The sequence below is a fragment of the Gymnoscopelus braueri genome (genome assembly GCF_963280865.1).
Source record: "Gymnoscopelus braueri genome assembly, chromosome: 2".
In the NCBI taxonomy this organism is placed as follows: domain Eukaryota; kingdom Metazoa; phylum Chordata; class Actinopteri; order Myctophiformes; family Myctophidae; genus Gymnoscopelus; species Gymnoscopelus braueri.
Window position 1 is genome coordinate 1,213,021 of NC_137604.1, and position 17,108 is coordinate 1,230,128.

At 43.4% G+C, this 17,108-nt stretch overlaps 1 protein-coding gene across 5 annotated transcripts in view; it reads right to left on the minus strand.

The window, feature by feature from the left end:
* Nucleotides 1-17,108, minus strand: part of LOC308077757 (spectrin beta chain, non-erythrocytic 1-like) — a 113,833-nt gene that overhangs the window by 43,807 nt on the left and 52,918 nt on the right. For all 5 annotated transcript variants that reach the window (XR_013932443.1, XM_080418662.1, XM_080418664.1 and 2 more), the window contains exons 12-20: nucleotides 12,732-12,890; nucleotides 11,303-11,605; nucleotides 7,760-7,913; nucleotides 6,660-6,832; nucleotides 4,565-4,803; nucleotides 3,347-3,479; nucleotides 2,653-2,754; nucleotides 1,715-1,926; nucleotides 505-642 (exon numbers count right to left, since the gene is read on the minus strand). Coding sequence is in view for 4 of the 5 variants with exons in the window: in XM_080418662.1 (XP_080274788.1) it covers nucleotides 505-642; nucleotides 1,715-1,926; nucleotides 2,653-2,754; nucleotides 3,347-3,479; nucleotides 4,565-4,803; nucleotides 6,660-6,832; nucleotides 7,760-7,913; nucleotides 11,303-11,605; nucleotides 12,732-12,890 (1,613 nt within the window). In the remaining variant the exon portion in view is untranslated. The remainder of the gene's footprint in view (nucleotides 1-504; nucleotides 643-1,714; nucleotides 1,927-2,652; nucleotides 2,755-3,346; nucleotides 3,480-4,564; nucleotides 4,804-6,659; nucleotides 6,833-7,759; nucleotides 7,914-11,302; nucleotides 11,606-12,731; nucleotides 12,891-17,108) is intronic.

Consider the following 17,108-nt stretch of genomic DNA (forward strand, 5'->3'; position numbering starts at 1 on the left):
ATGGTGTGACAATGTATGCATTTTATGTTTATGATCAGCTGTCAGTCACACTTTCCTACTCTCCAATCAGAGCTCACGCTCTCAACAGGGCGGCTCCTTTAAATATGGCTTCTCCACTCATTAGATCTCTGCTTCTCTTGATGCTTTGCTAATACTTCTGCTGCTGCTTTAGCTGCCTAACCCTCCTCCTCCTCCTCCTCCTCCTCCTCCTCCTCCTCCTTAAATGTTCCCTGGTTTTGCTTAGCATGCTGCTTGAGCAAAGTGAAACATCTTAGCATGCTGCTTGAGCAAAGTGCAGGGAAACATCTTAAAGAGCTTCACGTTTAACTGTATTCCATGTGTTGCAATAAATGGTTCAATCTACTTGACGTGAGTGTTTCTGAGTAAATGTACTTAGTTACTTTACACCACTGACTTTATGTACAGTATGTACCGGGTACTACAGTACAGAGTATTTGTACTCTGTACTGTACTTGAGTAAAAGTACTCAGTTACATGACATACCTGTTGTTGAGTTTATCTTGTTGTGTTTTGATGTCCTGTTCCCCAGGATGTCCGTTGTGAGTCAGCTGCCGGGCGATCTGGTTCACCACGGCAACGCGCGATGCCTGGCTGTTCATCTCTGGCTCCAGGCTCTCGAACCTGTGGACAAAACACGACACCACACTTAAAAGCTGATATACTGTAGGTCTTAACACATTCCCTGTCAGAGGGGATTTTTTTTTTACTTCCCCCACTGCCAGCATTGTTTGCAATGTTAAAAAAACATTTTTTAAGTAGTCACAAAATATTTTCCGTGATCACCGTCCTCACGGTGATCCCCTCATTACACACACACAGGAGTCTCGTAGAATCGTGGAAAAAAATAATCCGATAGCGGTAATCCGTTCCATAATTGCAGCCAGATGAAAATAGCATGTTTTTCCCAAAATAACATGGTAAAAAAAAAAAGTACACAGGAGCCGAGATACAGGTTTTTAAAGTAATAAGTTAACCAAGGAGTGAATGGAGCTAGAAATCTTTGGATCGTGATATCTCTGGTTCTGTGTGGATTTTTTCTTTTTTTTTTTGACACAGTTATACTCGTTGTTGGCAGTAAACGGGTGTATTTTTCAACAACGGTTATACTCGTGTTTGGCATGAAGAGATATCTGAATAACTGTTAAAGCTTTAAAAAGGAGTAGTTCACCCAAAAGAGTACGTATTTTCTATGTATTAGTCACCCCATGGAGACTTGAATTCATAGATATGTTTTTGTCTCATTCCTAAAACAATAATTTGATGACCAGCATCGGTTCCGGTAGGAGACACAAAGTATACTCTTTGAGTCTCTTACCGGAACCACTGCCGGTCATCAAGAAAAAAAGTCATTTTGGGGGTGAACTGTCCCTTTAAGCTCATGTTTAAATGCTGTAGGGATATCTGAATAACTGCTTTAAGCTCCTATTTAAATGTGTGACTGATTAAGCATCTATCTACTGTATGCTAATATGATTGATTGTGTGTGTAAATACATTTACCATGTAGTAACAGTAGATTGACCACTGGGGGGCACTGTGGGTTGTGAGGTGGACATTTAATGTGATGAGTGTTAATGTGTGTTGTTGTGTTTTATGTCATTTTCTAAACAATCAGAATGATGGAAACAACTTTAACCCTTTACATCCTATAACGACAGGTATCTCAACACACACACACACACACACACACACACCTGTGCTGGATGACCTCCAGGTCCTCCAGTCTCTCTGGGATGGTCATCCCGTTCAGCCACTGCTCCTGGTCGTTGATCCATCTCTCTGAGGCGTCTGCCTCGCCCAGCATCCTGTAGAGAGAGAGAGCGTCCTGCAGGGCCTGACGTCTGAGAGCACTGAGTTCACAGACCTCCCTGTAGCGCTCCTCCATGCAGGACACACGCCCACACACCTACCACACACACACACACACACACACACACACACACACACACACACACACACACACACACACACACACACACACAAACACACACACACACATTACAATACTGCTCATATATGAGCTGTGATTGGAGCATATAGTAATGAGCTGTGATTGGAGCATATAGTAATGAGCTGTGATTGGAGCATATAGTAATGAGCTGTGATTGGAGCATATAGTAATGAGCTGTGATTGGAGCATATAGTAATGAGCTGTGATTGGAGCATATAGTAATGAGCTGTGATTGGAGCATATAGAAATGGTTTATTACCTGGTCTCCAGGTAGTGTGTAGTGGTGTGAGTGTGTACATTGTATGTATTGTTTGTTAGGTGTAGTGTGTAGTGGTGTGTGTGTACATTGTATGTATTGTTTGTTAGGTGTGTACCTGGTCTCCAGGTAGTGTGTAGTGGAGTGTGTGTACATTGTATGTATTGTTTGTTAGGTGTAGTGTGTAGTGGTGTGTGTGTACATTGTATGTATTGTTTGTTAGGTGTAGTGTGTAGTGGAGTGTGTGTACATTGTATGTATTGTTTGTTAGGTGTAGTGTAGTGGTGTGTGTGTACATTGTATGTATTGTTTGTTAGGTGTGTACCTGGTCTTCAGGTAGTGTGTAGTGGAGTGTGTGTATATTGTATGTATTGTTTGTTAGGTGTGTAGTGGTGTGTGTGTATATTGTATGTATTGTTTATTACCTGGTCTTCAGGTAGTGTAGCAGACTGTTCCATCAGAGCGTCAATAACAGATCTATAACTCTCCACCTCGGCCGCTGCATCTTTATGTTTCCTGACCAGAGCCTGAGTGAATGGACATTATATGGACAGTTTATGGTTATTATATATAGTTTTGACCACACACACACACACACACACACACACACACACACACACACACACACACACACACACACACACACACACACACACACACACACACACACAGCTAGGCAGAGCATGAGTACTATAGTTATTATACAGTAGTTATTATAAATAATCCCCAGACAGACACAGGTCCAGTGGACTAGCTAAACATTATGTCAGCTCCATGTTAAATGCTCATTTGTTTCTAAAGTGTAAAAACAATGAAGTATAATAAGTAATGGTGGGAATAATAATGATGTTAACATGCATGGAACATCATCATCAGATCTATATTTATCATTCAACTTGTTGTTCAGCCCCAAACTGTGTGGATATACAGGTGTTATAGCAATGTGTAAGATGTGCTGTCAGGGCCCACGAGTTTGAAGACAAATGGACAAAAAGGTTATTATATTATATTATTATAGTTATTAGATATAATAACCTGAGTAGAGAACTCATCGTGTCCAGTCTCTAGAGTGTCCATGTTATTATATTATATTATTACATAGTTATTAGATATAATAACCTGAGTAGAGAACTCATCGTGTCCAGTCTCTACAGAAGACACTCTCCTCAGAGCGTCCAGAGTCCAGGCATCAACATCATCAGCGTCTGCATGGAACTGCTGAACAGCCAGATCCTGTTCCAACGCTGCTTTCCTGAGAACATAGAATAGTTAATATTATTAATATTATTATTATAACTGCTGAACAACCAGGTCCTGTTCCAACGCTGCTTTCCTAAGAACATAGAATAATTTATATTATTAATATTATTATTATAACTGCTGAACAGCCAGGTCCTGTTCCAACGCTGCTTTCCTGAGAACATAGTTATCATCATTATTAATACGCGGCCCTCACATCTAGGCCTGATCAGCTACATCCCAGCTACGTTGCACCAGTGATCCATCTGATATGGCCATATATGGAGATGCGCAGTAGGGTGGGGTCTTAGCGGCCAAAGTTAAAATGTTACAATGTTAAAATGTAGTTTTATATTAATTGTATGTAAGTACATTGAAGGCGGGGAAAGAAGCCTAAATATTAGCCAGAGCTCTGATCAACAGTCTGTGGCAAGTTTGGAGGTAAGTGGAGCGATCGTACGTACTTTTACCCCCGACGAACTTTTGGAGGTCATTTCAATTATAGTAGTAGGATTATTAATGAGAGGCCATGGTTCTCAGCTGGAAACCGATGGATTGTGCAGTCCGGGTAGGGAATGAGGCTTTGCCCCACGGGTAGGGAATGAGGCTTTGCCCCACGGGTAGGGAATGAGGTTTGCCCCACGGGTAGGGAATGAGGTTTGCCCCACGGGTAGGGAATGAGGCTTTGCCCCACGGGTAGGGAATGAGGCTTTGCCCCACGGGTAGGGAATGAGGCTTTGCCCCAGGTGAAGGAGTTTAAGTATCTCGGGGTCTTGTTCACAAGGCTAATGTTGCTCAGGAAGAGGAAAATCTGGAGCTCTCTGCTGGAACTGTTTCCCCCGCGACCCGACTCCGGATAAGCGGTTGAAGACGGATGGATGGATTAATATTATTATAACTGCTGAACTTTCCTAAGAACATAGATATATTATGACCTCACCTAGACAGAACTATAAAAAGTATAAAACAATTTTTAAAAAATCGCTAGTTTGACCATTTCAAATACTCATCAATCTTAAAATAAAGCATAACCAGAAATAGGCTGAATCTACAGGTTTTTATTTTTGCTCTCTTGTAGATTAGGCTTAATTATTTTACCTCTCGGCGGCCAGTGCCTCTAGCCCCTCCCACTGGGCCTCCACCTCTGCGATTCGCTCCTGGATCTTGGCGGTGCCGAAGTGCCCGGGCGCCAGCGTCAGGCTCCGCCCCTCGGACACGGTGTGCTTCAGACGCCCCGCCCTCCCGGTCATCTCGTCCTCGAAGGCGCGGTGCTGAGAGAGGAGGCGCAGCGCGCCCGTCAGGTCACGTGCGCGCTCCTCAGAGCGCACGATGCTCTCCTAAAAGGGAACAAAAACACACATCCAGAATTTAAACTTTATTGGGTGACGGTCGTAGACATATTCCATGAATACTGAACCAATGAAAAGTCTTGTGACTAAATAACAACGACATTAAAGGTTCTTTAAGTAACATTAGAACAGACCTTCTCTATATTAACAAGTCTTAAAGGTTTCATGACATCAAATGTATTGTTTTCTGTTTGTTTGTTTTTTGGTTTCCTGACTCCAATTACACCCAAAAAAAACCTGAAAAACATTCAGCGGCTTTTCTGTGGTCTGTGTCTGGGGTTTTCTGAATAATTAGGCCTGTGATTGGACCGCGGACTTTGACGTCACAGTCCATTAATCCCGCCCCCTCTCCTCCCCTCCCCACCCCTATCCTTCTCCTTTGGGGGGGGGGGGGGGGGGGGCGGAGCTGAGGCGATGATTGACAGGCAAAACCCCTCAAATAGTTTTATATTCATTGTGCAGCTGAAGAGGCCTCAGAGCACAGAGAGAAAAAAACCTGCCATGGCTCACTGGAGTGGATTCTTCAGTTAAAGGTAGGGTAATTGATATTATTTGGTTAAAACAAAAAGTATTTTGTTAAAAGGTTAAAGCACTATATTCAGCCAATCAGGAGAAAGTACCCATTTTTAAGCTTCATTTTTATAGTGTTCCAGTTCCAATTTTGCCTGCTCATTTCTTAGTGTCATCACTTCCAATTCCACTTGTTTAATCTATATCCTGATTGAGTTCTCTATCCTGATTGGATAAAATTGGAAATGAAACGAAACGAAAATGTATTTTGTGTTTTATAAAGAGCTGGAGAGACAAGGAGACTCCTTTTACTGAACAAACACTATAGCAATGAATACTAACAGAATATAGAGCTATTTAACACTTATTTTAACCAAAGAAAATCACTTACCCTACCTTTACCTTTAACACCTTTTAATAGGCGTTTGAAGGACCATGATAAAGACTTTTAATGGTTTGTAAAACCTACATGTCATGAAACCTTTAACCTTTAATGGGTCAAGTCCATCAGACAGACCTTTAAACTTTAACCTCTAACAGGTCAAGTCCATCAGACAGACCTTTAACCTTTAACCTCTAACAGGTCAAGTCCATCAGACAGACCTTTAACCTTTAACCTCTAACGGGTCAAGTCCATCAGACAGACCTTTAACCTTTAACCTCTAACGGGTCAAGTCCATCAGACAGACCTTTAACCTTTAACCTCTAACGGGTCAAGTCCATCAGACAGACCTTTAACCTTTAACCTCTAACAGGTCAAGTCCATCAGACAGACCTTTAACCTTTAACCTCTAACAGGTCAAGTCCATCAGACAGACCTTTAACCTTTAACCTCTAACGGGTCAAGTCCATCAGACAGACCTTTAACCTTTAACCTCTAACGGGTCAAGTCCATCAGACAGACCTTTAACCTTTAACCTCTAACGGGTCAAGTCCATCAGACAGACCTTTAACCTTTAACCTCTAACAGGTCAAGTCCATCAGACAGACCTTTAACCTTTAACCTCTAACAGGTCAAGTCCATCAGACAGACCTTTAACCTTTAACCTCTAACAGGTCAAGTCCATCAGACAGACCTTTAACCTTTAACCTCTAACAGGTCAAGTCCATCAGACAGACCTTTAACCTTTAACCTCTAACAGGTCAAGTCCATCAGACAGACCTTTAACCTTTAACCTCTAACGGGTCAAGTCCATCAGACAGACCTTTAACCTTTAACCTCTAACGGGTCAAGTCCATCAGACAGACCTTTAACCTTTAACCTCTAACGGGTCAAGTCCATCAGACAGACCTTTAACCTTTAACCTCTAACAGGTCAAGTCCATCAGACAGACCTTCTCTCTGATCCAGGTCTCCTCTTGGCTCATCTCCCAGTAGAACTTCCACAGACGTCTGGACTCCTCCAGCCTGGCCCGGCGCTCTGCAGCCAGCTGGGACAACTCCTGGTAACAGAACTCCATGTGGGACACCCTGTCCTCGATGACCTGGGGGTCACACGGCTTATAACCTGGAGACACATCATAATAAATCATTAAAACTAGTTAAATGAACAGTTATAAATCATTAAAACACCCTGGGGGTCACATGACTTATAACCTGGAGACATAGTTAAGTAAAAATAGTTCAATTAACAGTTATAGATCATTAAGACATCCTGGAGGTCACATGACTTATAACCTGGAGACAATTCTTCAATTCTCTCTAGAAACACGATGCAGAGCCCCCCTCTGGAACACAGTTCTTATATGACTTGATCTAAGATTCCCCTATGGGAGTTTCAACACAAAAAAATAAAGCCACAACCCAGGGGGACAGCGCCCTCTAGCGGCAGTGACGTCAGACTTCGGTGCTCTAAATAAATATTTATATCCATCAAATGTAAAACATGCTGAATGAATAGACACAGTTTTTGGGGGGAAAGCTTGAAATGAAATAATGACTGTAAAAGCATTGATAAACGTCATTGCACCAAAACAAGTCAATCTGCACGACCACAATATGAATACAAAAACTATTTATAAAATATGTCTTCATGTGAATGAAGTGAATCACTGTTGATTCATAAAGTGAACATATAAAAACATATGATTCAGTTGCATAACTGGATTAAAACATTAAAGGAGCAGTTCACCCAAAAAATGACTTCTTTTCTATCAGTTAAACCCCATGAAGCCTTGAATTCATGGAGATTTGTTTAGTTTTTGACACATTCCTGAGACAATAATTTGATGACCGGCGGAGTCTCCAGTAGAAGACTTTTTGTGGGTGAACTATAAAGTGTCCAGGTGTAGAGGTGTTAATGTGTCCAGGTGTTAATGTGTCCAGGTGTAGAGGTGTGTGTCCAGGTGTTAATGTGTCCAGGTGTAGAGGTGTGTGTCCAGGTGTTAATGTGTCCAGGTGTAGAGGTGTATGTCCAGGTGTTGGAGGTTCTCACCGTCTCCGTTGATGGAACACCGCTGAGCGTTGGCGTTGACCTGCCTGACCCGGTCGGCCTGGACAGAAATGTTAGCTTCTACCAGAGCATGTTTCTGTAGGAGGTCCTCCACACCCAGGAGATGTTTACCATAGTCCTGAGACAGCAGCAACATCTATATATATATACACACACACACACACACACACACACACACACACACACACACACACACACACACAGAGGTTACTTCAGGCGGTCGGGTGGCTCAGTGGTAAAGTCACTGCCCACCACCACGGAGGTCGTGGGTTTGAATCCACCGCCGTGCATCCGGCTTCGTTGAGCGTCTATATACCAACACAATTTGGTCCCGTGTTCAGGGGAGGAGAGCCGGGCGGGGGGGAGGAGAGCCGGGCGGGGGGGAGGGAGTGTTGAGCGGGAGGAGTAGGACGAAGGCTCTATGTCTATGTCTATGTGTTACAGGGAAATTGGAAAAGGAGCGCTCGTTTTCACCCCCCCCCCCCGGCAATTCTGTAGAACCAACACTAGAGGGCAATGCAAGCCACACTAGACTAGAGCCCCCCACCACACACACACACGCACGCATGCACACGCACACATGTGCATGTGTGCACATGTGCACATGCACACATGTGTGTCGTGGTGGATAGTAACCCATGAAAAGATCAATTCTCCCCCTATCGGTTTACAACTCGGCCTCAAGCTCTGCTGAGTCGGCGCACCTCTGTCATGGACAATAACTATTATCACGTGTGTGTGTGAACGCGTGTTCAGCTTCCTGGTTGCTATGAGCTCATACAAGAAGGGTAGTATGCAGAGGCTCAAGGTAGCATACAATGATGCCTTGAGGATTCTACTTAAGGTCCCCAGATGGCATAGTGCCAGTCACTTATTTGTGACATGTGGTATACACACCTGTGAGGCTCTCTTAAGGCACTCTATGTATGGGTTTATGTCTCGCCTGGATGAGTCCAGGAATAGTATTATTGAGGATTTAGTCAATCCTGGGAAAAGTTGTCTCCGGTACTCATCCAGACTACGGAATCACTGGAGAAATAGTCTTTATGTGTGATTTGTATGTAATAGTATGTCCCTGTATATTTTATGTGTTTTTATCTATTTTTATTTATTTATTTTACTTTCTTAATCTGTTTGTTTTTATCTGTATGAAATATGGACCCCCTGTGTGTCTGGAATAAAGTTTGAATTGAATTGAATATGTGGGGGGAAACAACAAAAGCCAGGTCCGCCTCGCATTAAAGCCCCGCCTCGCGCCTCCTCCTCCTCCTCCTCCTCCTCCTCCTCCTCCGGCCTCGCATTAAAGCCCCGCCTCGCGCCTCCTCCTCCTCCTCCTCCTCCTCCTCCTCCGGCCTCGCATTAAAGCCCCGCCTCGCGCCTCCTCCTCCTCCTCCTCCTCCTCCTCCTCCGGCCTCGCATTAAAGCCCCGCCTCGCGCCTCCTCCTCCTCCTCCTCCTCCTCATCCTCCGGCCTCGCATTAAAGCCCCGCCTCGCGCCTCCTCCTCCTCCTCCTCCTCCTCCTCACACGGCCTCGCATTAAAGCCCCGCCTCGCGCCTCCTCCTCCTCCTCCTCCTCCTCCTCACACGGCCTCGCATTAAAGCCCCGCCTCGCGCCTCCTCCTCCTCCTCCTCCTCCTCCTCCTCCTCCTCCGGCCTCGCATTAAAGCCCCGCCTCGCGCCTCCTCCTCCTCCTCCTCCTCCTCCTCCGGCCTCGCATTAAAGCCCCGCCTCGCGCCTCCTCCTCCTCCTCCTCCTCCTCCTCCGGCCTCGCATTAAAGCCCCGCCTCGCGCCTCCTCCTCCTCCTCCTCCTCCTCCTCCGGCCTCGCATTAAAGCCCCGCCTCGCGCCTCCTCCTCCTCCTCCTCCTCCTCCTCCTCCGGCCTCGCATTAAAGCCCCGCCTCGCGCCTCCTCCTCCTCCTCCTCCTCCTCCTCCTCCTCCGGCCTCGCATTAAAGCCCCGCCTCGCGCCTCCTCCTCCTCCTCCTCCTCCTCCTCCTCCTCCTCCTCCTCCTCCTCCTCCTCCGGCCTCGCATTAAAGCCCCGCCTCGCGCCTCCTCCTCCTCCTCCTCCTCCTCCTCCTCCTCCTCCTCCTCCTCCTCCTCCTCACACGGCCTCGCATTAAAGCCCCGCCTCGCGCCGCCGCCTCCTCCTCCTCCTCCTCCTCCTCACACGGCCTCGCATTAAAGCCCCGCCTCGCGCCGCCGCCTCCTCCTCCTCCTCCTCCTCCTCCTCCTCCTCCTCCGGCCTCGCATTAAAGCCCCGCCTCGCGCCTCCTCCTCCTCCTCCTCCTCCTCCTCCTCCTCCTCCTCCTCCTCCTCCTCCTCCTCCTCACACGGCCTCGCATTAAAGCCCCGCCTCGCGCCGCCGCCTCCTCCTCCTCCTCCTCCTCCTCCTCCGGCCTCGCATTAAAGCCCCGCCTCGCGCCGCCGCCTCCTCCTCCTCCTCGCGAGGAGGAGCGCCTCGCATAAAAAACCCTGTCTCGGAAAGCCCCGCCTCGCGCCTAAGTCCCGCCTCGCGCCTAAGAACGAGCAAACCTTTCCAATTTCCCAAAGAATGCCAATTTCCCTGTGACATATATATATTATTATTATTATTAAAATTATAATAATAATACCTTCATCTCGTCCATCCAGTCCATGATATTATTATTATTAGTATTATTATTATTATAATAATAATACCTTCATCTCATCCATCCAGTCCATGATATTATTATTATTATTATTATTATCATAATAATAATACCTTCATCTCGTCCATCCAGTCCATGATATTATTATTATTACTATTATTATCATAATAATAATACCTTCATCTCGTCCATCCAGTCCATGATATTATTATTATTACTATTATTATCATAATAATAATACCTTCATCTCGTCCATCCAGTCCATGATATTATTATTATTACTATTATTATTATTATAATAATAATACCTTCATCTCATCCATCCAGTCCATAATATTATTATTATTATTATTATTATTATAATAATAATACCTTCATCTCGTCCATCCAGTCCATGATATTATTATTATTACTATTATTATTATTATTATAATAATCATACCTTCATCTCGTCCATCCAGTCCATGATATTATTATTATTACTATTATTATTATAATAATAATACCTTCATCTCATCCATCCAGTCCATAATATTATTATTATTATTATTATTATTATAATAATAATACCTTCATCTCGTCCATCCAGTCCATGATATTATTATTATTACTATTATTATTATTATTATAATAATCATACCTTCATCTCGTCCATCCAGTCCATGATATTATTATTATTACTATTATTATTATAATAATAATACCTTCATCTCATCCATCCAGTCCATGATATTATTATTATTATTATTATTATAATAATCATACCTTCATCTCCTCCATCCAGTCCATGATATTATTATTATTATTATTATTATAATAATCATACCTTCATCTCCTCCATCCAGTCCATGATATTATTATTATTATTATTATTATTATTATAATAATAATACCTTCATCTCGTCCATCCAGTCCATGATGTGCAGCATCTCCTGGAAGACTCTCTGCATCATGAGGTTGAGCTCCAGTCTCCTCCTCCGGTCCTTCAGAAGCTCCAGTAGATACTCCCACAGTCTGAGCACGTTGTCCCTCCTGGCCGCCACGCGCTTCATGTCGTGGTAAGACTCCGCCTCCAGCTCCCTCGCCACGGCGACCACGGCCTGAACACGCTCCTCATAGGCTGTGATGTCCGTCTCTATGGCCTCGTGCTTCTTAGTGGCTGCCTCCACGGCCTGGAGGTCCCAGCCAAAGTTATCCTACAATATACAATATACTATATTACATACTACATATTACATATTATATATAATATATACTATATTACATATTACATATTACATATAATATATATATACACAGAGACAGCTTCTTAGTGGCCACCTCCACGGCCTGGAGGACCCAGCCAAAGTTATCAGTCACAGAGACAGCTTCTTAGTGGCCACCTCCACGGCCTGGAGGTCCCAGCCAAAGTTATCCTGAAATATTACATATTACATATTACATACTACATACTACATACTACATACTACATACTACATACTACATACTACATACTACATACTACATACTACATATTACATATTACATATTACATATTACATATTACATACTACATACTACATACTACATACTACATACTACATACTACATATTACATATTACATATTAAATATTAAATATAATATATATATACACAGAGACAGCTTCTTAGTGGCCACCTCGACTGCCTGAAGGACCCAGCCAAAGTTATCCTAATATACAATATACTATATTAAATATACAATATACTATATTAAATATACAATATACTATATTAAATATACAATATACTATATTAAATATACAATATACTATATTAAATATACAATATACTATATTAAATATACAATATACTATATTACATATTAAATATAATATATATATACACAGAGACAGCTTCTTAGTTATCCTGAAATATACAATATTAAATATATATGAAATTACCAGATCTCTGTCAGACAGACAGACAGACAGACAGACAGACAGACAGACAGACAGACAGACAGACAGACAGACAGACAGACAGACAGGTCTCTCTCAGACAGACAGACAGACAGACAGACAGACAGACAGACAGGTCTCTCTCAGACAGACAGACAGACAGACAGACAGGTCTCTCTCAGACAGACAGACAGACAGGCAGACAGGCAGACAGACAGACAGACAGACAGACAGACAGACAGACAGACAGACAGACAGACAGACAGGCAGGCAGACAGACAGACAGACAGACAGACAGACAGACAGACAGACAGACAGACAGGCAGACAGACAGACAGACAGACAGACAGACAGACAGACAGACAGACAGACAGACAGGCAGAGAGACAGACAGACAGGTACCTGTGCTACCAGGCGTTGGTTTTCAGACAGCCAGGTCTCTCTCATGGCCGCCTTGCGGTCAAACCGTCGGGCCAGCTGCTCTAGTTTCTCCTGACGAATCAGCTCCGTCCTCAGAGCCAGCTCGCGCTCATGCTCCGCCTTCTCCAGACGCTCCCACGTCTGATTGGAGAGATTACATTATTCACCATGTCAATCAAACTCAATGAACAACGTCCCGGTCAACAGCTTCATAAACACACTCCCTCCAACGTCTGAAAATCTGCTGCTTCGGAAAGGCTTTCTTTCTTTTTATGTATCAGTGCCGCGCACTATGAGCTTGTAGATCTGCTATTTTTTTGAAAAATCGCGAAAATGTGTGGCACTGGCCACGTTTGCCCAGTGCCAGATTTATCTCCATTATGATCGATCCCCTGATGATTGCTAATCACTGAGGGTTATACTGTGTCTTTTCACAAATGTCATCGCGACCTCGTTGACATTAATTGTCTGCCTTTGAAAATTGCATCTGGGCCAAAAATACAAAAGTAAAAAAAAAGTGCTTAAGAGCTGAGATACAGCCTTTTTCAGTAATAAGTTAAACAAGAAGTGAATGGAGCAGCACATCTTTGGATCATGATATCTTGGGTTCTGAACATAAAAAAATAAAAAATAAAATAATAATAATAATAATTAAAAACAAATAAATACTTGTTATAACTCGTTCTTGGCACTCAGAGAGTTAAATATATATATTTTTTAAAGCGAACATGTGTATATTGTGTTGTTCCAGGGACCCCCCAGGGACCCCCCAGAAGCAAAGATTTGAGTTACAAATTCTCTTTTAAAAATATATATTGAAAGATTTGCTCAAATTTTTAAGATTTTTCAAAAATAGCAGATCTACAAGCTCATCTATTAATATTATATAATATTATATAATATATTATATTAATTTAACCCATTATGAGCAGTGCGCGTTCTAGTTACACAGAAATAAAGCAGTCATGTATTCCACTTGAGATAATGAGAGATAGCCTGGCAACATGCACGTGCACACATAGACATGAAAGGGGGCTTGAGCCCATGCCCTTTTACCCGTCGCTAAAAAAGTGCCCTCTCCAGACTGGGAAAAAAATAAAAGGAAGAAAAGTTCAACTGCCCCAAGCGGGCTAACGGTAAGGCTGACGGAAATGCCAGTGGATGTGTTGGATGCAGCTCAAAGTGAACTTTTCTCAGGTATCTAGTTTGTCGCCATACGACCTTCCTAGCCCGTGTTATTAAAGAAAAACGGGCGACAATGGCCAAAAATCGGCGATCGAAAATCGGCGAAAGTGGCCGTTTTCAAGATGTTTTGGCCATTATCTCTGGAACGGAATGTCCAATCTGCTCAGTTCAAAGCTTGTTGGGTGCGTGACTTTGAGGCCATTAAGCACGCAGTGATACCTTTTCGGGTTTTTGGGCCTAAAAGTATGATAATTGTCCGTGAAACAAAATCCAAAAAGTGCCCTTTTGAAATTCCAGCCCCTGCCTCTCCAAATCCTTCTGCACGTCCCTGCCTGGCAAGGTCTGAACGTTTATGGAGTGATTCATGAATGAATGCATAAACATTAATGGTGTGTGCTGGGATGCTTATACCTCCCAACCCCATCTCCCGGTGGCCCAAATAAATCCACAGCGTGAAGATCAGAGCTGCGCTGGGCACAGGTTTGGAAAGTCTGGTTTCCTTTTAACCGATGTTTCACATAACTCCATTGGACATGCTACTGTATACGTTTAGAGACCTCACTGACATGCTACTGTATATACGTTTAGAGACCTCACTGACATGCTACTGTGTATACGTTTAGAGACCTCACTGACATGCTACTGTGTATACGTTTAGAGACCTCACTGACATGCTACTGTATATACGTTTAGAGACCTCACTGACATGCTACTGTGTATACGTTTAGAGACCTCACTGACATGCTACTGTATATACGTTTAGAGACCTCACTGACATGCTACTGTCTATACGTTTAGAGACCTCACTGACATGCTACTGTATATACGTTTAGAGACCTCACTGACATGCTACTGTATATACGTTTAGAGACCTCACTGACATGCTACTGTATATACGTTTAGAGACCTCACTGACATGCTACTGTCTATACGTTTAGAGACCTCACTGACATGCTACTGTATATACGTTTAGAGACCTCACTGACATGCTACTGTCTATACGTTTAGAGACCTCACTGACATGCTACTGTGTATACGTTTAGAGACCTCACTGACATGCTACTGTATATACGTTTAGAGACCTCACTGACATGCTACTGTATATACGTTTAGAGACCTCACTGACATGCTACTGTATATACGTTTAGAGACCTCACTGACATGCTACTGTATATACGTTTAGAGACCTCACTGACATGCTACTGTATACGTTTAGAGACCTCACTGACATGCTACTGTATATACGTTTAGAGACCTCACTGACATGCTACTGTATATACGTTTAGAGACCTCACTGACATGCTACTGTATACGTTTAGAGACCTCACTGACATGCTACTGTATATACGTTTAGAGACCTCACTGACATGCTACTGTATATACGTTTAGAGACCTCACTGACATGCTACTGTCTATACGTTTAGAGACCTCACTGACATGCTACTGTATATACGTTTAGAGACCTCACTGACATGCTACTGTATATACGTTTAGAGACCTCACTGACATGCTACTGTATATACGTTTAGAGACCTCACTGACATGCTACTGTATATACGTTTAGAGACCTCACTGACATGCTACTGTATATACGTTTAGAGACCTCACTGACATGCTACTGTATATACGTTTAGAGACCTCACTGTCCATGAAATGATTACAGCGGCACCGGTCCCGACTCCCGAAAATATAAGCACTCGCATATTTTAAAGATAGCAGATCTACAAGCTCACAACGGGTCGTATTGCGACGTGTTGTCAGCTTGTAGATCTGCTATTTTCAAAGAGCCAATGCAGCCAGATCTGCAATCGTATCGGAATGACTGTTAAAGCAGTTTGTTTAAATGAGTGGTTGATTAAGCACCTACAGTAACTTGTAACATTACAAATAGGCTATTTTAGATTTGAATTGCTTGTCCTTGTCACTTATAGGCATGCATGTCCATGATGTAGCCTATGCCTTTATAAAATGTTATATTTTCACAGGGGTTATTTATTAGTGTGTTAGATATAGATGTTGGAGTGGATACGTGTGTCCAGATGCCTGTCAGACGATGCTGCTCATCAGGTCTACAATGTAACAAACAGGTTCAGCCAAAGTCAACACTCCCTCAGACCTGACGTGAGATCTGATTGGCCGGTACGCTGAAGTCAGAGTCACCATAGATTAGAATGATAAATGCAGAAAATTGCGGTGATCTCGCCATACGCCCATTATTTGGTCTACACCACTTTGATAAATGAGAGCCATTGGCCCTCATTTATCAACGCGGTGCAGCCCAAATAATGGGCGTAGGGCGAGATCACCGCACCTTTCGGCATTTATCAATATATCCTGACGTGGGCTTCATCCTACCATACGCTGAGATCTCACGTCTGGTCGAGACCAGTTGTTGACGTTGGCTGCGCCCGTTTATTCCATTCTAGACCTGCGGAGCAGCATTGTCTGACTGTCTGACAGGCATCTGGACACATAATCCACTCCTAAATGTATATCTACACACTAATAATTAATCCCTGTGAAAATATAACATTTTATAAAGTAATTTAAACAAACTGCTTTAACAGTCATTCAGTTGCATTGGCTATTTTAAAATAGCAGATCTGCAAGCTCAAAAACGGGTCGCATCGCGACGCGTTGTGAGCTTGTAGATCTGCTATTTTCAAAATATACGAGCGCTTTTGCGTCGGGACTCGGGAGTCCCGCGGTCGGGACTGCCGACGATCTTTTCATGGACAGTGAGGTGTACAAACTTACAGTAGCTTGTCCTATGTTATGGAGTTATGTCATAGAGAGTTTTGAAGACTACAACCTGACTGGGTTAAGGATATAAACCTGACGCTCCAATCTCTTATTAACGTGGCGGACCGAAACCACTGCCGCCCGTCCGAGTCTCACGGGGAATATCCTACATGACTGCTTGTGCACTGCTCGGTATGGGTTAAATAAATTAATATACAAACGTATTCCATTCATGGCGATGTGATTGGTATCATAATATGTCATTCATGTAGGCTACAAGCCTACGTGACAAAGATTGTACCGCTACGGTATGGATTACAATACATGAAAAACACAGCTGGGCGGGCGTGTGTGTGTGTGTGTGTGTGTGTGTGTGTGAGAGAGAGAGAGAGAGAGAGAGAGAGGAGGGGGCGTGTGCGTGTGCGTGTGTGG